A 23,376-nucleotide genomic window follows, 5' to 3' on the forward strand; every position below is an offset into this window, starting at 1 on the left:
TCAGAGATACATTCAAATATGAATTTAATTATTTTATGAATTTTTGACAGATATCAAATTTTTACTTGCGTAACACATATGTAGCCAACACTACAAAACAAATGATTGTTCACCTTTTCACTGTGTTTTTATTGACAAATACTTTTTAAGTGTATATTTGTATTTCAAAGGCTGCAAAATATATTGCCATTCCAGCCATGCATACTTCTTCATGATCAGAGTCTAGAGAGGCAAAAGAGTCCGGGGCTATGCTATGTATTATAGCACCATCTGCTGCTGAACAAAGAAGGTGATGCTGGGTGCTGTAGATACTGTAGACCAGGACTGGTCAACCCTCCACCTGGAGAGCTAATATGGAGGCTTTTGCTCCAGCCCTGTTATAATATACCTGATTCAGTTATAGGTCCTGGTGACTTCCTTTTCCTGTAGTTTTCATTCATTGAAGGGGTGGCTATGTTCAAGGTTCCTCTGGACGGAATAAGGAGAAGGGTGCCAACCATTTCACATGATGATCCCTGAAATAGTTTTTCATGTTATTACAATATAATAAAAAACATGCCTTTGTTAATGGGTGGGGTTAACAATAGCACACTCACTTGTTGAGTTGGAATGAAGTTGCAAAACTAAGAGTGAATGAAGAAAGCACATCCAGAGCAGAGGCCTACCTGTGATATTTTTGTCCCTTTCTCCTTTGATATTCCATTTCATCCACTGTCCAGACAGCCCCCTTGCCTCCCTCCACTCGCACAAAACACTTGTGCAAGCTAAGATTATGACGGACAGCGTTCTGTGGTGGCAAAGGAATACAGCTTGTGTTAGGATCTCGGGAGCCAATATTCCTCAAAACTCAAATGTAAGACTCAAATGTAAGTTAACATAATGATCCAAGGAGAAGCCAAACCTTCCATGTGGCCGTGTTGTGTCGGAAGTAGAAGAACATGGTGGTGAACCAGTTGTAGATGTCATTCAGAGAGCGCTGCTTGTCTGGAGTCTCCATTATAGACTGCAGACAGACATGGTGGACATTCACAGTAGACTTGTGCAATTGAAACAGCTCACATGAAGTCTAGACATAAATAGAAGTCTTGCTACTCATGTAGTCCAATACAATGGATTCGATATTAATGTCCCACTTGTGTAGACGAAAAGGTAGAATGTTGTTGTCTTTCAGTTCAACAAAGATGCGTGAACTACAGATCAAACTGTATTAGTTGCTCAGCCAGACTCTCGACACTCTACCTTTTCCTTTACTCAAGTGTGCCTTTACCTGAGTGTTCAGAGGGACTCTACTGTCTGATTCAGACAACTCACCCATCTTATCAGGCAGGCGTAGGTGTACGGAGGCCGGATGTTGTTGTATTTGTAACACTCAACACTCGGGACAAGATCTGTGGGGTGCCCAACGAAAGCAAACATGCTGGGTCTTGAGTTTGGATCAGATTTCGTGGCAACGCGACAGGCATCATCACCAAAACAAACAAGCAAAACACTTGGAGGAATGCAAAATGGAGTGGAACTTTCTCTAGCTTAAGAAAAGTGAATCAGCAGTCATGCTATGTGAATGTTATGTGAATGTTACTCCGTGTTGAAGATGAGCGTGAAATGGTGTTACCTGGGAGTAGGTGGTGGGGAGCGGCAGCGGGCCAATACTCCTGCTGTGCCAGCTCCTCTGGCTCTTTAGTGGCGCAGCGTGGCACTCCATCTGCTGCCCGAGCCGGGGAAGGGTTCTGGGGCAGGACTAGTGCCAGGCTGTGGCTGTAGGGCCAATCTGAACCTGCCTTCTGACAGGGAGAGACAACCAACAACACAGACATTCAATATGGGCAGGTTGGGGTGCATAGGACATTTCTTAAAAAGGGAAGGATAATGGGCAATGGCATGGGCGGTTACTATAGTCATTTGAAGGCATTAGCCAAAATAGGGAAGCCTTGAGGAGTTACCATGCCAGTTGACTTGTGTTCAGACAGGTGCAGATGGAGTTGCATTGCAAAGAGTTTCTGTTTTTCCACAGTCAGCTAAAAAAGAGAGAAGATTAATCAAGGTTCATTAGGGGCCACATTTCCACTTAGTTGGACTTGGAGCTTTACAACCTTTCTCTGTTGTCAGTGTTCACTATTTGGAGCTTTTCTGTAAAACTGTCTATTATACTGTGTGTAGAACTACAGGAACAAACCTGGGTCTCCATGTATTGCACCATGTCTTGTTGTACCCTCCACTGTGCAATGCTTCTGTCTCCATGGCCATGGTCAGAGTGGAGGTGTCTGGAGATGTAATCAAAGTCATGACTATAAAGAACAGCACTCCAACTGCATAACAATAACCAATGAAATATACTGGTGCTCATGACTCACTTCAAAAAACGGGGAAATTCTTCAAATACCGCATCGCAGCCTGGCCAGCAGCAGAGTCCGTTGAGAAACAGAGCACTGGAGCTCCGTAGGGTTGGGTGACCTGGCCTGCAGAAGGAAGGGAGGAGTATTATCAACTCAGGACTGAACGCAATCAAACCAGCCTTGCATTGTTTATGCAGTGTCTGTTTACACACGTACACACACATAGAGGACGGCTCCTAATAATGGCTGGAAAGGAGCGAATGGAATGGCATCGAACACATGGAACCCATGTGTTTAATGCAGTTTATGCAATCCACTCATTCCACTCCAGCCATTACCACAAGCCCGTCCTCCCCAATTAAGGTGCCACCAACCTCCTGTGACACACATAACTCACTCATGATGCCTGGTGATGATGGAGCTCTGCTTAGGACTGGCTCTCCTCAGGGGCGAGGGGTGACGAGTGGGCCCAGGAGAGTGCTCAGAGTGTGGGGGTGAGGACTGTCCACGGCTCCCTGTGTCCACCTCCACCTTGCACAGTGATATGGGTTGAGCTGAACCGGCCGCTGCTATAGTGCACGGTGTTGGAAAAGAAAGGTAGAGAAATATTTATATTATGGAAAAAGACCTACAGTGGGAAGAAAAAGTATGTGAGCCCTTTAGAATGACCTGGGTTTCTGCATAAATTGGTCATACAATTGTATCTGATCTTAATCTAAATCCCAACAATAGACAAACCACAGTCTGCTTAAACTAATAACACACAAACAATTATAATTTTTCATGTCTTTATTGAACACACCGTGTAAACATTCACAGTGCAGGGTGGAAAAAGTATGTGAACCCTTGGATTTAATAACTGGTTGACCCTCCTTTGGCAGCAATAACCTAAACCAAACGTTTTCTGTAGTTGTGGATCAGACCTGCACAACAGTCAGGAGGAATTTTGGACTATTCCTCTTTCCATTTTTTTTCAGTTCCACAATATTCTTGGGATGTCTGCTGTGAACTGCTCTCTTGAGGTCATGCCACAGCATCTCAATCGGATTGAGGTCAGGACTGACTGGGCCACTCCAGAAGGTGTATTTTCTTCTGTTCAAACCATTCTGTTGTTGATTTACTTCTGTCTTTTGGGATGTTGTCCTGTTGCATCACCTAACTTCTGTTGAGCTTCAATTGGCGGACAGACAGCCTTACATTCTCCTGTAAAATGTCTTGATAAACTTGGGAATTAATTTTTCCGTCAATGATAGCAAGCTGTCCAGGCCCTGAGGCAGCAAAGCAGCCCCAAACCATGATGCTGGTGTGCTGTACCTTTTTTGGTGTGCTGTGCCTTTTTTTCTCCACACATAGTGTTGTGTGTTCCTTCCAAACAACACAACTTTAGTTTCATCTGTCCACAGAATATTCTGCAAGTAGCGCTGTGGAACATCCAGGTGCTCTTTTGCGAACTTCAGATGTGCAGCAATGTTTTTTGGGACAGCTATGGCTTCTTCCGTGGTGTCCTCCCATGAACACCATTCTTGTTTAGTGTTTTACGTATTGTAGACTCGTCAACAGAGATGTTAGCATCTTACAGAGATTTCTGTAAGTCTTTAGCTGACCCTCTAGGATTCTTCTTAACCTCATTGAGCATTCTGCGCTGTGCTCTTACAGTCGTCTTTGCAGCACGGCCACTCCTAGGGAGAGTAGCAACAGTGCTGAAATTTCTCCATTTATAGAGAATTTGTCTTACCGTGGACTGACTTTTGGAGATACTTATGTAACCCTTTCCAGCTTTATGCAAGGCAACAATTCTTAATCTTAGGTCTTCTGAGATTTATTTTGTTCGAGGCATGGTTCACATCAGGCAATGCTTCATGTGAAAAGCAAACTCAAATTTTGTGAGGGTTTTTTATAGGGCAGGGCAGCTGTAACCAAAATCTCCAATCTCGTCTCATTGATTCGACGCCAGGTTAGCTGACTCCTGACTCCAATTAGCTTTCGGAGAAGTCATTAGCCTAGGGGTTCACATACTTTTTTCATCCTACACTGTGAATGTTTCAATTATGTATTCAATGTAGACAAGAAAAATACAATCATTTGTGTGTTATTTGTTTATGTCACGTCCTGGCCAGTATAAGGTTAATTGGTATTGTAGTTTGGTCAGGACGTGGCAGAGGGTATTCGTTTTATGTGGTTCGGGGTGGTGTGTTTGTTGAAGGGGCATTTGATTTAAGTATTCCGGGGTTTTTGGGCATTGTTTGGTTTTCATGTATTCTATGGTTAGTCTAGTGTGTGTGTTTCTATGTTGAGTTAATTGGGGTTGGACTTCCAATTGAAGGCAGCTGTTTGGTGTTGCCTTTGATTGGAAGTCCTATATTAGTTGGGTGTGTTTGTCTTGTATTTTGTGGGAGATTGTTCTGTGATGAGCCTTATGCTTTGCCAGACTGTTTGTTGTTGTTGTTGTTGTTGTTGTTGTTGTTGTTGTTGTTGTTGTTATTCGTTCATTTTGTTCGTTCGTTCTCGTGGTTTTGTTATTTTGATATTCATTTTTGAAAGTAAATAAACATCAAAGATGAGCATACACATACCTGCTGCGTTTTGGTCCTCCATTACCGACGACAACCGTGACAGAATCTCCCAACAACTATGGACCAAGCAGCAGAGGAAGGAGCAGAGGGACTTCGAGTTGGACTGGCGGGAGAAATGGACCTGGGAGGAAGTTCTGGACGGGGCCGGACCTTGGCACCAGGCTGGGGATTATCGCCGCCCGAAGTGGGAAATTGAGGCAGCCAAGGCAGAGAGGCGGAGGTACGAGGCCATGGACGCGCTGAGGGAGAAGCACGAGAGGCACCCCCAATAATTTTTTTGGGGGGGGCACACGGGTAGTTTGGCTAGGCCTAGGAAGAGCCGGAAGCCAGCTACCCGTGGTTATATGGAGGAGCGTATGGGGTGGAGAGCGCCATGTTTCGCTGAGGAGCGCACTATCTCACCCATACGCACGCACAGTCCGGTGCGCGTTATTTCAGCCCCTCGCAGGTGCCGTGCTAGAGCGGGCATCCAGCCTGGTAGGAGGATGCCTGCGCAGCGCATCTGGTCGCCGGTACGCCTCCGAGGACCAGGCTACACAACTCCCGCTCTACGCACGGCTACCATCAGGCCCCTGCACAGCCCAGTCTGCCCTGTACGAGCACCCCGCTCGTACAGGGCTACTAGTTCCATCCAGCCAAGGCGGGTTGTGCAGGAGGTAAGATCAAGACCGACTGTGCGCCTCCATAGCCCTGGGTTTCCAGCTCCTGTCTCTCGTGCGAACCCGGAAGTGCGTCAACCCAGTCCGACTCGTCCTGTTCCCGCTCCCCGCACTAGCCTGGAGGTGCGTGTTCACAATCTGGTAAGCCCAGTACCAGCACCACGCACCAGGCTTCAAGTGCGTAAACCCAGCCTCGCCAGTCAACAGTCACCAGAGCTGCCCGCCAGTCAACAGTCACCAGAGCTGCCCCCAGTCAACAGTCACCAGAGCTGCCCACCAGTCAACAGTCACCAGAGCTGCCCGCCAGTCAACAGTCGTCGGAGCTGCCCGCCAGTCAACAGTCGTCGGAGCTGCCCGCCAGTCAACAGTCGTCGGAGCTGCCCGCCAGTCAACAGTCGTCGGAGCTGCCCGCCAGTCAACAGTCGTCGGAGAACAGTCGTCGGAGCTGCCCGCCAGTCAACAGTCGTCGGAGCTGCCCGCCAGTCAACAGTCGTCGGAGCTGCCCGCCAGTCAACAGTCGTCGGAGCTGCCCGCCAGTCAACAGTCGTCGGAGCTGCCCGCCAGTCAACAGTCGTCGGAGCTGCTCGCCAGTCAACAGTCGTCGGAGCTGCCCGCCAGTCAACAGTCGTCGGAGCTGCCCGCCATTCAACAGTCGTCGGAGCTGCCCGCCAGTCAACAGTCGTCGGAGCTGCCCGCCAGTCAACAGTCGCCGGAGTGGCCAGACTGCGCTGAACTGCCGGAGTGGCCAGACTGCGCTGAACTGCCGGAGTGGCCAGACTGCGCTGAACTGCTGGAGTGGCCAGACTGCCCCGAACTGCCGGAGTGGCCAGACTGCCCCGAACTGCCGGAGTGGCGAGACTGCCCCGAGCTGCCAGACTGCCCAGACTGTCCCGAGCCGCTAGACTGCCCAGACTGTCCCGAGCCGCTAGACTGCCCAGACTGTCCCGAGCCGCTAGACTGCCCAGACTGTCCCGAGCCGCCAGACTGGCCAGACTGCCCCGAGCTGCCAGAGTGGCCCGACTGCCTGGAACGGCCAGAACCGGAGCCACCTCCTGATATAGGTGGGTTGGGGAGGGGGGGTGTAGCACAGTGCCGTCGTTGACGGCAGCCACCCTCCCTTCCCTCCCTTTTAGTAGAGGGGAAATTTTGTTTTGTTGTTTGGGGTTGTGGTTTGTTTTTTGTTTTTTGTTTTTGTAAGGTGCTTCCGGGGTTAGCACCTTTAAGGGGGGGGGGGGGGGGTACTGTCACGTCCTGGCCAGTATAAGGTTAATTGGTATTGTAGTTTGGTCAGGACGTGGCAGAGGGTATTCGTTTTATGTGGTTCGGGGTGGTGTGTTTGTTGAAGGGGCATTTGATTTAAGTATTCCGGGGTTTTTGGGCACTGTTTGGTTTTCATGTATTCTATGGTTAGTCTAGTGTGTGTGTTTCTATGTTGAGTTAATTGGGGTTGGACTTCCAATTGAAGGCAGCTGTTTGGTGTTGCCTTTGATTGGAAGTCCTATATTAGTTGGGTGTGTTTGTCTTGTATTTTGTGGGAGATTGTTCTGTGTTGAGCCTTATGCTTTGCCAGACTGTTTGTTGTTATTCGTTCATTTTGTTCGTTCGTTCGTTCTCGTGGTTTTGTTATTTTGATATTCATTTTTGAAAGTAAATAAACATCAAAGATGAGCATACACATACCTGCTGCGTTTTGGTCCTCCATTACCGACGACAACCGTGACAGTTTAAGCACACTGTGTATGTCTATTGTTGTGACTTAGATGAAGATCAGATCAATTTTATGTAAAATTTATGCAGAAATACAGGTAATTCGAAAGGGTACACCTACTTTTTCTTGCCACTGTAGAAACACTTTCCATGAACCTCCTATATGAATTATGCATAATGGCTGTATAGAATTGTGTACAACATATGTAATGACACCATTTTTTTATTAAACCACCAGTGTTTCCATTCAAAAGTGCGACCCTACACCCGCATTACCTGGGGCATCAGGTAGCGTAGTGGTTAGAGTGTTGGGCCAGTAACCGAAAGGTTGCTAGATTGAATCCCCGAGCTGACAAGGTAAAAATCGGTGGTTCTTCCCCTGAACAAGATAGTTAACCCACTGTTCCTAGGCCGTCATTGTAAATAAGAATTTGTTCTTAACTGACTTGCCTAGTTAAATATAAATGACCTATGTTGGGAAGGGGGAATTAAAAAAAAAAAATTGACAATGAAAAGCTATAATGGTTTGGTTGTAAGGATGCTGCAGTGGGAGAGAAGAGCGGAGAGAAGTGAACTATGGAGTTGGTTTTGGATTCTATACATCCATTCTACATCCATTCTACATTATTACACAGCAGTGTCATGGACAGTGTTTCTCCATACAGAGCTGTTTTATTCTATCTTCTCATACGACATGATAGTTCAGTTGTATATGTACTGTAAGGGTGCTGGTGCAGAGGATCAGTCAGAGCAGAGCTTACCCTGTGGTCGTACGTGGGCAGCTAGGACACCCTGGCGTAGGACAGAGGGTCTGTGCTGGCTCAGCTGGGTGCACCGAGACACCCGCTGCAGGAACGGTTTCCCCTCCTCCTCACTGGAACACTGGGAAGGACGAATAACATGCTCACACTTACAGTACCCCCCTTTTACCAGCAGGGAGTGCTCTGAGCAAACACAAGCAGCTTTTTTTGTGAATATCAGTGTATGCATTACATGAATCTCTGGTCAGAATAGGGCCTTGAAACATGTTATAATAGGAGGTATAAGAAGAGGATAATATCCTACCTGCTGTAACAGTATGCTTTGGAGCTGAGATGAGGCCATAAGTGGACGTCCAGGTCTAATCATCAATGGGAAACCCATCTATAAATAATGGCCATTTATTTATATCATTCATCTATCTCACTATTAGGAAAAACTCCATGTAATGAAAATATAGATATTGCCTCCTGGGAACTTGTCTTTAAATTAGCATTATTATACAAAATATAATAAACAAAAACAACATGAAAAAGCCAACTGTAAGGAACTGTCTTGATTTAAATTTTAGCTCTATACTTTCCATTGATATTTATTTTAGTCTTCTTCCAATTATGTGTTACATGTTGATTGAAACCACGCTAGCAGTTCAACCAATACCTGAGTAACAGAGGTACGAGCATAGAGCCGAGGGGAGACAGAATCATTTGGCTTGGTACGTGTGTCTGGCTCCTCTCCGTGTTCACCCCGCCGATCTCGCTGCTGCTGCTGTCTACCACTGTTCAGCCGCCCACTCTTCAACCTCTCACTCTCAGTCTGTGGCATCCCTGGGCTTGGTGTAGAAGAGAGGAAACGGATGGTTAGTGCTAAGTGCATGCCTCCGCCAGGAATGCATGGGTGGCGGTGGATAAAAGTTGTGAATGTGTAGACAACATAAACATTTGCAAATAATCAAAAGTCACAATAGATCGTCCCCACACAGGGCACCAATTATGTAGAGATGTTCATATTTGTAAGGATATGTTGTATTCGGTCTTGCATATATTTCAACATATGACATTAAAACAACACATCGCTACCATAAGAAAGAGAGAGAGCGAGAGAGAGAGGAGGTGGGGCAAACCAATGTGCTCTTTGATAAATGTTAGACAGCAACAGGTTTGGAGGCATGGTGTCTTTTGTTCCCTTATCAGACATAATGAAAGGTAAAGGAGTTCAAACCCAGTCTGGGCTGAGAGATGTTGTGGTTGCGCACAGGTGCAACTACACAGACATTGAAGCGTACAGAGATGGAACTGATAGCAGCAGGTATCTCAAAAACATACAGTGATTCGAACAGTGACATATTTAGTTGTTGTTTTGGCTCTGTACTCCAGCACTTTGGATTTGAAATGATACAATGGCTTTGAGGTTAAAGTGCAGACTGTCAGCTTTATTTTCAGGGTATTTTCATCCATATCGGGTGAACCATTTAGAAATTACATCACTTTTTGTACATAGTCCCCCTATTTTAGGGGACCAAAAGTATTGGGACAAATTCACTTATATGTGTTTTAAAGTAATCAAAAGTTTAGTATTTGGTCCCATATTCCTAACACGCAATGACTACATCAAGCTTGTGACTCTACAAACTTGTTGGATTCATTTTCTGATGTTTTGGTTGTGTGTCAGATTATTTTGTGCCCAATAGAAATTAAAGGCAAATTTAACTTCCTGACTGATGTCTTGAGATGTTTCTTCAATATATCCACGTAATTTTATTTTCTCATGATGCCATCTATTTTGTGAAGTGCACTAGTCCCTCCTGCAGCAAAGCACCCTCACAACATGATGCTGCCACCCCCGTGTTTCACGGTTGGGATGGTGTTCTTCGGCTTGCAAGCCTCCCCCTTTTCCTCTAGACATAACGATGGTCATTATGGCCAAACAGTTCTATTTTTGTTTCATCAGACCAGAGGACATTTCTCCAAAAAGTATGATCTTTGTCCCCATGTGCAGTTGCAAACCATAGCCTGGCTTTTTAATGGCAGTTTTGGAGCAGTGGCTTCTTCCTTGCTGAGCGGCCTCTCAGGTTATGTCGATATAGGACTCGTTTTACTGTGGACATAGATACTTTTGTACCTGTTTCCTCCAGCATCTTCACAAGGTCCTTTGCTGTTGTTCTGGGATTGATTTGCACTTCTCGCACCAAAGTACGTTCATCTCTAGGAGACAGAACGCGTCTCCTTCCTGAGCGGTATGATGGCTGCGTGGTCCCATGGCGTTTATACTTGCGTACTGTTGTTTGAACAGATGAACGTGGTACCTTCAGGCGTTTGGAAATTGCTCTCAAGGATGAACCAGACTTGTGGAGGTCTACATTTTTTCTTCTGATTTCTTTTGATTTTCCCATGATATCAAGCAAAGAGACACTGAGTTTGGTAGGCCTTGAAATACATCCACAGGTACACCTCCAATTGACTCAAATTATGTCAATTAGCCTATCAAAAGCTTCTAAAGCCATGACATTCTTTTCTGGAATTTTCCAAACTGTTTAAAGGCACAGTCAACTTAGTGTATGTAAACTTCTGACCCACTGGAATTATGATACAGTGAATTATAAGTGAAATAATCTGTCTGTAAACAATTGTTGGAAAAATGACTTGTGTCATGTACAAAGTAGATGTCCTAACCGACTTTCTAAAACTATAGTTTGTCAACATGAAATTTGTGGAGTGTATGTAAACTTCCGACTTCAACTGTAAGTATTCAGACCCTTTGCTATGAGACTCGAAATTGAGCTCAGGTGCATCTTGTTTCCATTGATCATGCTTGAGATGTGTCTACAACTTGAGTGGAAACAACCTATGGTAAATTCAATCGATTGGACATAATTTGTAAAGGCACACACCTGTCTATATAAGGTCCCACATTTGACAGTGCATGTCAGAGCAAAAACCAAGCCATGAGGTGAAGGAATTGTCTGTCGAGCTCTGAGACAGGATTGTGGTGAGGTACAGATCTGGGGAAGGGTACCAAAAAATGTCTGCAGCATTGAAGATACCCAAGAACACAGTGGCTTCCATCATTCTTAAAGAAGTTAAAGAAGTTTGGAACCACCAAGACTCTTCCTAGAGCTGAACTGCTCTGCGAAACTGAGCAATCGGGGGAAAAGGGCCTTGGTCAGGAAAGTAACCAAGAACCCGATGGTCACTCTGACAGAGCTCCAGAGTTCCTCTGTAGAGATGGGAGAACCTTCCAGAAGGACAACCATCTTTGCAGCACTCCACCAATCAGGCCTTTATGGTATAGTGGCCAGACGGAAACCACTCCTCAGTAAAAGGCACATGACAGCCCTCTTGGAGTTTGCCAAAAGGCACCTAAAGGACTCTCAGACCATGATAAACAAGATTATTTGGTCTGATGAAACCAAGATTGAACTCTTTGGCCTGAATGCCAAGCGTCATGTCTGGAGAAAACCTGGCACCATACCTACGGTGAAGCATGGTGGTGGCAGCAATATGCTGTGGGGATGTTTTTCAGTGGCAGGGACTGGGAGACTAGTCAGTATCGAGGGAAAGATTAATGGAGCAAAGTACAGAGAGATCCTTGATGAAAACCTGCTCCAGAGCCCTCAGGACCTCAGACTGGGGCGAAGGTTCACCTTTCAACAGGACAACGACCCTAAGCACACAGCCAAGACAACGCAGGAGTGGCTTGTGGACAAGTGTCTGAATGTTCTTGAATGGCCCAGCCAGAACCTGGACTTGAACCCGATCGAACATGTCTGGAGAGACCTGAAAATAGCTGTGCAGCGACGCTCCCCATCCAACCTGACAGAGCTTGAGAGGATCTGCAGAGTAGAATGGGAGAAACTCACCAAATAAAGGTGTGCCAGGCTTGTAGTGTCCTACCCAAGATGGCGCCAAAGAGGATGGCTGACGTTTTACATGCCCGTAACCAACTCTACTTGTTCATTCTTTTGTGTTGTTTGTAACTTTTTTTATATTGTGTAGATAATGTTGCTGCTACCGTCTCTTATGACCAAAAATAAATTCTGGACGTCAGAACTGGGATTACTCACCACGAACTGGAAGAAGCCTTTTCCTTTAACGAGTCTGACGAAAAAGATATAGTGCTCTCCCGTGAACAGGGCCAGATCCCCATAATTTACATGAAGAAAAGACAGAGGATAAGAGGATGCAGATCGGGCTGCATTTTGAGAATCTGTAGGCAAGCGTGTAAACTCCCACTGCCATAAATTCTACTTGCTAACATGCTATCATTGGAAAATAAAATTGATGTTCTACGATTACGATTATCCTACCAACGGGACATTAAGAACTGTAATATCTTATGCTTCACCGAGTCGTGGCTGAACGACGACACAGATAATATAGAGCTGGAGGGATTTTCAATGCACCGGCAGAACAGAGAAGCTACATCTGGTAAGACAAAGGGTGGGGGTGTGTGTCTTTTTGTCAATAACAGCTGGTGCGCAATGTCTAATATTAAAGAAGTCTTGAGGTATTGCTCGCCTGAGGTAGAGTACCTTATGATAAGCTGTAGACCACATTATCTACCAAGAAAGCTCTCATCTATATTATTTGTAGCCATCTATTTACCACCACATACCGATGCTGGCACTAAGACCGCACTCAACCAACTCTATAAGGCCATAAGCGAACAAGAAAATGCTCACCCAGAAGCTACTAGTGGCCGGGGATTTTAATACAGACAAACTTAAATCAGTTTTACTACATTTTTACCAGCATGTTACATGTGCAACCAGAGGAAAAAAAACTCTCAACCACCTTTACTCCACACACAGAGATGCATACAAAGCTCTCCCCCGCCCTCCATTTGGCAAATCTGACCATAATTCTATCCTCCCGATTCCTGCTTACAAGCCAAAACTAAAGCAGGAAGTACCAGTGACTCTCTCAATACGGAAGTGGTCAGATGACGCAGTAGCTACGTAACAGGACTGTTTTGCTAGCACAGACTGGAATATGTTCCGGGATTCATCCCATGGCATTGAGGAGTATACCACCTCAGTCATCGGCTTCAATAAGTGCATTGACGACGTCATCCCCACGGTGACCGTATGTACATATCCCAACCAGAAGCCATGGATTACAGGCCGCTTTGAAGGATCGAGACACTAATCCGGACACCTATAAGAAATCCCGCTATGCCCTCAGATGAACCATCAAACAAGCAAAGCGTCAACACAGGATAAAGATTGAATCCTACTACACCGGCTCTGACGCTAGTCAGATGTGGCAGGGCTTAAAAACTATTACAGACTACAAAGGGAAACCCAGACGTGAGCTGCCCTGTGATGCGAGTCTACCAGGCGAGCTAAATGCCTTTTATGCTCGCTTCGAGGCAAGCAACACTGAGCATGCACGAGAGCACCAGCTGTTCTGGATGACTGTGATAACGCTCTCGTTAGCCGATGTGAGCAAGACCTTTAAACAGGTCAACATTCACAAAGCCGCGGGTCCAGATGGATTACCAGGACATGTACTCAAAGCATGCGTGGACCAACTGGCAAGTGTCTTCACTGACATTTTCAACCTCTCCTTGACCGAGTCTGTAATACCTACATGTTTCAAGCATACCACCATAGTCCGAGTGTCCAAGGAAGTGAAGGTAACCTGCCTAAAAGATTACCGCCTTGTAGCACACAGCCATGAAGTGCTTTGAAAGGCTGGTCATGGCTCACATCAACAGCATCCTCCCGGATACCCTAGACCCAATCCAATTCGCATACCGCCCCAACAGATCCACAGATGATGCAATCTCAATCGCACTCCACACTGCCCTTTTCCACCTGGACAAAAGGATCACCTATGTGAGAATGCTGTGCATTGACTACAGCTCAGTGTTTAACACCATAGTGATCACGAAGCTCATCACTAAGCTAAGGACCCTGGGACTAAACACCTCCCTCTGCAACTGGATCCTGGACTTCCTGACGGGCTGCCCCCAGGTGGTAAGGGTGGACAACAACACGTCTGTCACGCTGATCCTCAACACTGGGGCAACTCAGGGGTGTGTATTTAGACCCCTCCTGTACTCCCTGTTCACCCACGCGGCCAATCACGACTCCAACATCATCATTAAGTTTGCTGATTACACAACAGTGGTAGGCCTGATCATCAACAATGATGAGACAGCCTATAGGGAGGAGGCCAGAGAACTGGCAGTGTGGTACCAGGATAACAACCTCTCCCTCAATATGAGCAAGACAAAGGTGCTGATCGTGGATTACAGGAAAAGGCTGGCCGAACAGGCCCCCATTAACATCAACAAGGCTGTAGTGGAGCAGGTCGAGAGTTTCAAGTACCTTGGTGTCCAGATCACCAATGCTCTATCTTTGTCCAAACACACCAAGAAAGTTGTGAAGAGGGCACGACAAAACCTTTTCCCCTCAGGAGACTGAAAAAATTTGGCATGGGTCCTCAGATCCTCAAAAAGTTATACAGCTGCACCATCGAGAGCATCCTGACCGGTTGCGTCACCGCCTGGTATGGCAACTGCTCGGCATCTGACCGTAAGGCGCTACAGAGGGTAGTGCGTACGGCCCAGTACATCACTGGGGCCAAGCTTCCTGCAATCCAGGACGTATATAATAGGTTGTGTCAGAGGAAAGCACATAAAATTGTCAGAGACTCCAGTCACCCAAGTCATAGATTGTTTTCTCTGCTACTGCACGGCAAGCGGTACCGGAGCGCCAAGTCTAGGACCAAAAAGGTATTTTACAGCTTCTACCCCCAAGCCATAAGACTGCTGAACAATTAATCAAATGACCACCAGACTATTACATTGACCCCCCCCCCCCCCCATTTGTTTTGTACACTGCTGCTACTCGCTGTTTATTATCTATGTATAGTCACTTCAGCCCTACCTACATGTACAAATTACCTCTAACCTGTACCCCCGCACACTGACTCAGTACCGGTACCCCCTGTATATATCCTCGCTATTGTTATGTTAATGTGTTACTTTTTATAATTATTTACTTTAGTTTATTTGATAAATATTTTCTTAACTCTTCTTGAACTGCACTGTTGGTTAAGGGCTTGTAAGAAAGCATTTCACGGTAAGGTCTACACTTGTTATATTCGGTGCATGTGGCAAATAAAGTTTGATTTGATTTGACTCAAGGCTGTCATCACTGCCAAAGGTGTTTCAACAAAGTACTGAGTAAAGGGTCTGAATACTTATGTAAATGTGATATTTCAGTTTTTTGTTTTATACATTTGCAAAAATTCTTAAAGCTGTTTTTGTTTTGTCATTATGCGGTATCGTGTGTAGATTGATGAGGAAAGTAAAATATTTAGGCAATTTTAGAATAAGCCTATAACATAACAAAATGTGGAAAAAGACCAGACCACCGTGTACAATTGCAAATGCACGCCCTCACCCAGCAACCCAGGAAGAGGAAACAGGAATTCAGTAGAAATAGAAAGTACTGAAGCTCTTTGTGGTTTCTCGTTTTTATCTCCACTTCACGAGCAAACCTAACATATCTCCTGTACAGAGAGCTCAGATCAAAGTAAAGAGAAGACTGAATCAACAAGTCACATAACAGGCATTAAATGAATAAGCAAATCTTTTTTATTTGGAATTGAGAGCTACGTGTTGATATCACACAGATTTGTAGAGTGTGATCTGATGAATGGATGTGCTACAAGAACATTACAAGTAGAAGATATTAACACTTCTTTCAACACTTCTCTCAACTGAGGGCAATGACATTCAGCTTTTACTGTAGTCTAGGAGTGGGTTTGATGATCAAAATACCATATTTTTAATCAACTACATACTGTTACAGTGAGGGGAAAAAGTATTTGATCCCCTGCTGATTTTGTACGTTTGCCCACTGACAAAGAAATTATCAGTCTATAATTTTAATGGTAGGTTTATTTGAACAGTGAGAGACAGAATAACAACAAAAGAATTCAGAAAAACACATGTCAAAAATGTTATAAAATGATTTGCATTTTAATGAGGGAAATAAGTATTTGACCCCTCTGCAAAACATGACTTAGTACTTGGTGGCAAAACCCGTGTTGGCAATCACAGGGCTGTTGTCCCACTCCTCTTTGCAAATCTTCTCCAAGTCATTAAGGTTTCAAGGCTGACGTTTGGCAACTCGAACCTTCAGCTCCCTCCACAGATTTTCTATGGGATTAAGGTCTGGAGACTGGCTAGGCCACTCCAGGACCTTAATGTGCTTCTTCTTGAGCCACTCCTTTGTTGCCTTGGCCATGTGTTTTAGGTCATTGTCATGCTGGAATACCCATCCATGACCCATTTTCAATGCCCTGGCTGAGGGAAGGAGGTTCTCACCCAAGATTTGACGGTACATGGCCCCGTCCATCGTTCCTTTGATGCGGTGAAGTTGTCCTGTCCCCTTAGCAGAAAAACACCCCCAAAGCATGTTTCCACCTCCATGTTTGACGGTGGGGATGGTGTTCTTGGGGTCATAGGCAGCATTCCTCCTCCTCCAAACACGGCGCGTTGAGTTGATGCCAAAGAGCTCCATTTTGGTCTGTTGACCACAACACTTTCACCCAGTTGTCCTCTGAATCATTCAGATGTTCATTGGCAAACTTCAGACGGGCATGTATATGTGCTTTCTTGAGCAGGGGGACCTTGCGGGCGCTGCAGGATTTCAGTCCTTCCCGGCGTAGTGTGTTACCAATTGTTTTCTTGGTGACTATGGTCCCAGCTGCCTTGAGATCATTGACAAGATCCTCCCGTGTAGTTCTGGGCTGATTCCTCACCGTTCTCATGATCATTGCAACTCCACGAGGTGAGATCTTGTATGGAGCCCCAGGCCGAGGGAGATTGACAGTTCTTTTGTGTTTCTTCCATTTGCGAATAATCGCACCAACTGTTGTCACCTTCTCACCAAGCTGCTTGGCGATGGTCTTGTAGCCCATTCCAGCCTTGTATAGGTCTACAATCTTGTCCCTGACATCCTTGGAGAGCTCTTTGGTCTTGGCCATGGTTGAGAGTTTGGAAGCTGATTGACTGATTGCTTCTGTAGACAGGTGTCTTTTATACAGGTAACAAGCTGAGATTAGGAGCTCTCCCTTTAAGAGTGTGCTCCTAATCTCAGCTCGTTACCTGTATAAAAGACACCTGGGAGCCAGAAATCTTTCTGATTGAGAGGGGGTCAAATACTTATTTCCCTCATTAAAATGCAAATCAATTTATAACATTTTTGCCATGCGTTTTTCTGACATTGTTTGTTGTTATTCTGTCTCTCACTGTTCAAATAAACCTACCATTAAAATTATAGACTGATAATTTCTTTGTCAGTGGGCAAACGTACAAAATCAGCAGGGGATCAAATACTTTTTTCCCTCACTGTATGTAAAGCTATTCATCATGTGTCATATCTAAAGTATTTCTCTTTGAGTTTTGTTATTACTCACTATCCTCCCATATCTAGGATATCTGTCTGGTGTTGGCGCTTTGGTAGGAACCTATGGGTGACATTGATTTGAAGAGGAGCTTTTTTTGGCCTATAACACTACACTAGGGGAGGGAGACTTCATAAGCAGAGGAAATGTTATTGTTAATCTTTGATCCAAAAAGGACATTATTTAACTTGATATTTTTCTAAATTCTATTACGTTTAACTCATAATATATTTTCTTCAAAATAAAATGTTCTATTTGAATGAGAACAAAACATATATAAAATAGATTAGAGTATACTGGAGTGGTGACAATTTCATGTCCAAAATGACCGAATGAATCTAAATAGCAAAATCAGTATGAAACCAAACTACGAATTTGATCGTCATGTAATACAAGTCCTACAGCTTTTTATTTTTATCATACTGAGCAAATTAGGAATTTGCTAACATTTTTGCAGTTTAAATTACAAAGTCAGGATATTTCTTGAACATTTATGTCCAGATTCTATATTTCCAGATGTTGGGCTGTAAAGGAACATTTAAAAAGCAATTGAGATAGAACATGAACGTCTACTCAAGATTACTCATGTGGCATTAGCATGCAGCGTAAATCCAGCCACAACAAGTGAGGGGTGTAAATGCTGGAATGAGCAGTTCCCACATTCTACAAACCCACACTCTACAATCATGTCACACTGACTCAGAGCTTCCATTTATAACTATGACTAGTACATCACTATTGGCTTTCACCAGAATTTAACCTACATTTATTATTCTATAAACTACAATACAAAGAATTGTGCTCATTCCCTTATGTATTAATCTGTTCATCCTAATCTGATCTTTAAATTAGGTTAAGCATCAATATGTCCATTAGAAACACAACCTAATCTTCCTGGAATGTTTTGATGAGTTTCAGATTAAATGCATGTTGTGAAGCCTCAATACTTTATTTTTAGACTCACTGCAAATAAATCATAGAGACTAAATGCTTTCTTGGTTTCTAACCTAAAAATGTATATCTCACAGATCAAAAGTAATACAATTGAAAGACCAAAGCATAACAGTACAAATTCTGCAAGGTGATTCATAGTTTTTGACATTGATGTACCGAAAACATTATCGTATTCCATCATTTGCTTTTTTGTGGTAAGAAAAAGTACAGTTATTGACAGAGTCAGATAAACCAGAATGTAGGGTCATTTTGATTACACGGCAACATGTGATGATAACGGTACACATTCTTGAAAAAATGACATCCTTGTACTATATTTAAGCAATAAGGCATGAGGGGTTGTGGTATATGGTCAATAAACCATGGCTAAGGGCTATTCTTACGCACGATGCAAAACAGAGTGCCTGGATATAGCCGTTAGCCGTGGTATATTGACCATATACCACAAACCCCAGAGGAACCTTATTGCTATTATAAACTGGTTACCAATGTAATTACAGCAGTAAAAATACATGTTTTGTCATACCTATACGGTCTAATATACCACGGCTGTCAACCAATCAGCATTCAGGGCTCGAACCACCCAGTTTATAATTAGGTATAAAATCCAAATGTGCCACAGAACAAATTCTGTTTGGTGTAAATACATGAAATTTGTCGTCAACAGTAAAAGTGTCTAGACAGGCCACATTGGATTTTAAGATGGTCATTATCGATCATACTTCCAGTGTCAATCAAAGTTGGGATTTAGAGAAAATATGAAAAAATCTAAAATACTAAAGCATATATTTATTTAAATACAAAAGAAACAAATACTATTGTTATTTGACCTGTTCTAAGCCCAAATATGCTAAATATACACTGAGTGTACAAAACATTAGGAACACGTGCTCTTTCAATGACAGACTGACCAGGTGAATCGAGGTGAAAGCTATGATCCCTTATTGATGTCACTTGTTAAATCCACTTCAATCAGTGTAGATAAAGGGGAAGGCAGGTTAATTAAATAAGGATTTTTAAGCCTTGGGGCAATTGAGACATGGATTGTATATTGGGGCAGCAGGTAGCCTAGTGGTTAGAGTGTTGGACTAGTAACCGGAAGGTTGCGAGAGCAAATCCCTGAGCTGACAAGGTAAAAAATCTGTTGTTCTGCCCCTGAACAAGGTAGTTAACCCATCATTGAAAATAAAAATTTGTTTTTAACTAACTTGTCTAGTTAAATAAAGGTAAAAAAATTAAAAAGGATTGGATATATGTGCCATTCAGAGGGTGAATGGGCAAGACAAAAGATTGAAGTGCCTTTGAACAAGGTATGATAGTAGGTGCTAGGCTCACCGGTTTAAGGGTGTCAAGAACTGCAACTGCTGTTTTTTTTACGCTCAACAGTTTCCTGTGTGTATCAAGAACGGTTTACCACCCAAAGGACATCAAGCCAACTTGACGCAACTGTGAGAAGCCTTGGAGTCAACATTGGGCAGCATCCCTGTGGAATGCTTTCGACACCTTGTAGAGTCCATGTCGGATGAATTGAGGCTATTCTGAAGGCAAAAGGGGGTGAAACTCAATTTTAGGAAGGTGTTCCTAATGTTTTTTACACTCAATGAATGATTCAACTTATTGTCGTTTGTGAAATACAGCCGTTTCTGTATCATACTATATTTAGTCTATGGGCATGTGGTTACTGTTTTTTTTTACACAAGTCTGTGGGAGATAAATAGAGAGAATTATTTAGCATGCCTCATTCTCTATAGATGTGCATTGGATTTTCTTATACTGTACAATATACTCTAGGAGTGTGTGTTAGTGTGAGTGTGTGTGTATTTCTTTAGATATTGTTTTTATATATATATATATTGGTTCAGACAATATATACACCAAAATGTATTAAGATCTGAACATGTTTAAGATCTGAGAAGGAGAGAAAATGTTGTAAAAATGATGGATTTGCTTATGTTGCTTAATATACGCTACAGGTGTGTGTTTGTGAGAAAGCGTGTTTGTGGATTTTTTTAGATATGTTGACAGTGCCTCCAGAAAGTATTCACACCCATTGACTTTTTCCACATGTTGTTGTGTTACAGCCTGAACTTAGAATTTATTACATAGCGATTTTTTGGGGCATGGAGTTATACAAGATGCCCTATAATATCAGTGGAATAAGTGGAATAATGTTTTACAAATATTTGTACAAATGAATGACAAATGAAAAGCTGAAATGTCTTGAGTCAATAAGTATTCAACCCCTTTGTTATGGAAAGCCTAACTACGTTCAGGAGTAAGAATGTGCTTAACAAGTGACATGATGAGTTGCATGGTATCACTCTGTGTGCAATAATAGTTTTTAACATTATTTTTTTATGACTACCTCATCTCTGTACCCCACACATACAGATAACTGTAAGGTCTCTCAGTCGAGCAGTGAATTTGAAACACAGATTCAACCACAAAGACCAGGGAGGTTTTCCAATGCCTCGCAAACAAGGGCACCTATTGGTAAACATTGAATATCCCTTTGAGCAGGGTGAAGTTAGTAATTACACTTTGGATGGTGTATCAATACACCCAGTCACTACAAAGATACAGGTGTCCTTCCTAACTCAGTTGCCGGAGAGGAAGGAAACCAATCAGGGATTTCACCATGAGGCCAATAGTGACCTTAAAACAGTTAGAGTTTAATGGCTGTGATAGGAGAAAACAGAGTATGGATCAACAGCATTGCAGTTACTCCACAATACTAACCTAATGACACAGTGAAAAGAAGGAAGCTTGTACAGAATAAAAAATATTCCAAAACATGCATCCTATTTGCAACAAGGCACTAAAGTAATACTGCAAAGAATGTGGCAAAGCAATTAACTTTTTGTCCTGAATACAAAGTGTTATGTTCGGGGAAAATCCAACACAACACATTACTGAGTACCACTTTCCATATTTTCAAGCATAGTGGTGGCTGCATCATCTTAAGGGTATGCTTGTAAATGTTAACGGCTGGGAAAATGGTTGTCTAGCAATGATAAACAACCAATTATTTTCATAATAATGGCCAAATGTTGCAGAATTCAGGTGTGGAAAGCTCTTAGAGACTTACCCAGAAAGACTTACAGCTGTAATCACTCCCAAAGGTGCTTCTACAAAGTAGGGGTGTAGGGGTGTGAATACTTATATAAATGATATACTGTATTTTTGTATTTTTCGAAAAACAATTTCTAAAAACCTGTTTTCACTTTGTAATTATGGAGTATTGTGTGTAGATGGATGAGAGAAAAAAATCTATTTTATTCATTTTGAATTCAAGCTGTAACACAACAAAAAGTGGAATAAGTCAAGGGTTATGAATACTTAGTGAAGGCACTGTATATTGGTCCAGGCAATATATATACCAAACATGTTAAAGATCTGATGATTTGAACATGTATTCATTCACATGACTTGATTCATGAAATGTGTAAAAACTGTAACCCCATGTATCCAAGGACTAAATATTGTACAATATCAAAAACGTACATAGTAGAAAAAGATGTTCAGATTTGTCCGCCAGTAAGCTCAGAGAACAAGTTAACCAAATTAAATTAGAAATGTCCATTATGGACATTAATGGGTTAATAATAAAAGACACATCCAGGACAAGTCCCCATGTTAGTCACAAATTACTTTTCGCATCATGACTACCATGCAAGTGAAGAGATCAATCCATCAACAGTTCATTGTGTTATGAATATCAGATCTTGGGTCTTAACCCAAATCAATTTAAAAATTATATTGGATGAGATTGTCAATCATTTTTTATTTATTCTTCTCTTGAACATACTGAATTCAAATAATCTACCCGAAATGTAATAGATATCATTCCAGAGTCGTTTCAATTTTGTGAATGATTGTGTCAGAACTGTGTCGACTGGGGTGTCATTGAATAATCCATTCACTGAGAAGTAAAAAAAAAAAAAAGCTATTGAACATAATGTTTCAATGTGAAGAGGAATGATTAGATTGTTTTAGCCTAAATTATTAGTGATGCTTTAAATGCTTACTTTTACACCTGTTAACACCTTTTAACAGGTTCCTCACTACATCAGCCATTGCAAACTTTTCTTGATCGTGTGTACTTAATAAAATCTATCAGCCGCTTTTCACAAAACATACCTTTTTCACTCTTTCGCTATATGCCTACAATCTCTCATCTATGTTACCCAACTAGTATACAATATTGATACTTTTTACATTTTTAAAGGAGTAAGGTCCATGATCATTAGACTACACTATGAAATAGCTCATACACCACAGTTACATACAATCCACCATTACAGATCACACCACGGTCTGGAGTTTTGCGTACCTAGCATACCTCTGGTGGACACGCACCCCAATTTGAGAGACACTTGCCCACTGAATTATCTCCCTTCTGATGCTCAGAATGGTTTGCCAACAAATACTCTAGCTGAAAGCAAAGAAGTACATTCCTAAAATGCAAATGCCACACACTAAAAGAGACAGTTTTCTCACCTTACTCTGTATCTCCTGCTCACTTTCTGTCTTCCTGTTCTCAGGAGGAAGAGATGCTAGAAAATGAAAAAAGATAACAAATGTGTCAGAGGAAGGGGGGGGAGTAGTATTCCACTAATGATGTTTGACGTCTATTATTCAACACTCACCTAAAGATGCCTCACGCAATGTGCGAGAGAGGGAACAGATGTGTGAAATGTGTGTTTGCAGAATCCAGTCTGTATTTATACCTGGAAGTTACTGAAGGTAAGAAAAGCTTTCTCAAAAAAAAAGTTTGAGCATGCCAACAGAATAAAAATGTACTACATACATTCACATCCAACATTATTGGCACCCTTGATAAAGATGAGCAAAAAAGACTGTATAAAATAAATAATACAAATACTGAGCTATATTGAATCCTCAAAAACATTTTAAAATTATATTATTTTATACTAGTACAATGCTCAGAAAATAATATTTTGTT

At 42.8% G+C, this 23,376-nt stretch overlaps 1 protein-coding gene across 4 annotated transcripts; it reads right to left on the reverse strand.

The window, feature by feature from the left end:
* LOC115168251 (forkhead box protein P3) lies at nucleotides 1-23,104 on the reverse strand. Of its 4 annotated transcripts, none has more exons than XM_029723338.1 (14): nucleotides 23,060-23,104; nucleotides 22,911-22,966; nucleotides 8,692-8,863; nucleotides 8,338-8,415; nucleotides 8,034-8,154; nucleotides 2,731-2,902; nucleotides 2,352-2,456; nucleotides 2,174-2,261; nucleotides 1,941-2,015; nucleotides 1,613-1,781; nucleotides 1,312-1,388; nucleotides 902-1,003; nucleotides 666-787; nucleotides 1-515 (listed from the first exon to the last, which is right to left on the reverse strand). In XM_029723338.1, exons 3-14 carry the CDS (start codon nucleotides 8,854-8,856, stop codon nucleotides 458-460), a joined length of 1,332 nt encoding a protein of 443 aa, XP_029579198.1. In that variant the 5' UTR covers nucleotides 8,857-8,863; nucleotides 22,911-22,966; nucleotides 23,060-23,104; the 3' UTR covers nucleotides 1-457. The 4 variants fall into 4 exon arrangements, with proteins under 4 accessions (XP_029579198.1, XP_029579200.1, XP_029579201.1 ...); XM_029723340.1 differs by having other exon boundaries at nucleotides 22,916-22,966; nucleotides 23,060-23,085; XM_029723341.1 differs by having other exon boundaries at nucleotides 8,692-8,858; nucleotides 23,060-23,085.
* Nucleotides 23,105-23,376: the final 272 nt, after the last annotated feature.

The sequence above is a fragment of the Salmo trutta genome, chromosome 30 (assembly GCF_901001165.1).
Source record: "Salmo trutta chromosome 30, fSalTru1.1, whole genome shotgun sequence".
Classification (NCBI taxonomy): Eukaryota; Metazoa; Chordata; class Actinopteri; order Salmoniformes; family Salmonidae; genus Salmo; species Salmo trutta.

Bases quoted from the DNA above. Each gene is read 5' to 3' on its own strand.
- LOC115168251 (XM_029723338.1), bottom strand. From the start codon at position 8,856: ATGCCACAGACTGAGAGTGAGAGGTTGAAGAGTGGGCGGCTGAACAGT. The intron at 2,262-2,351 runs GTGAGTCATGAG...TTACATCTCCAG, and splicing joins GAATTTCCCCGTTTTTTGAA to ACACCTCCACTCTGACCATG. The intron at 2,016-2,173 runs GTTTGTTCCTGT...TCTCTTTTTTAG, and splicing joins TGCAATACATGGAGACCCAG to CTGACTGTGGAAAAACAGAA.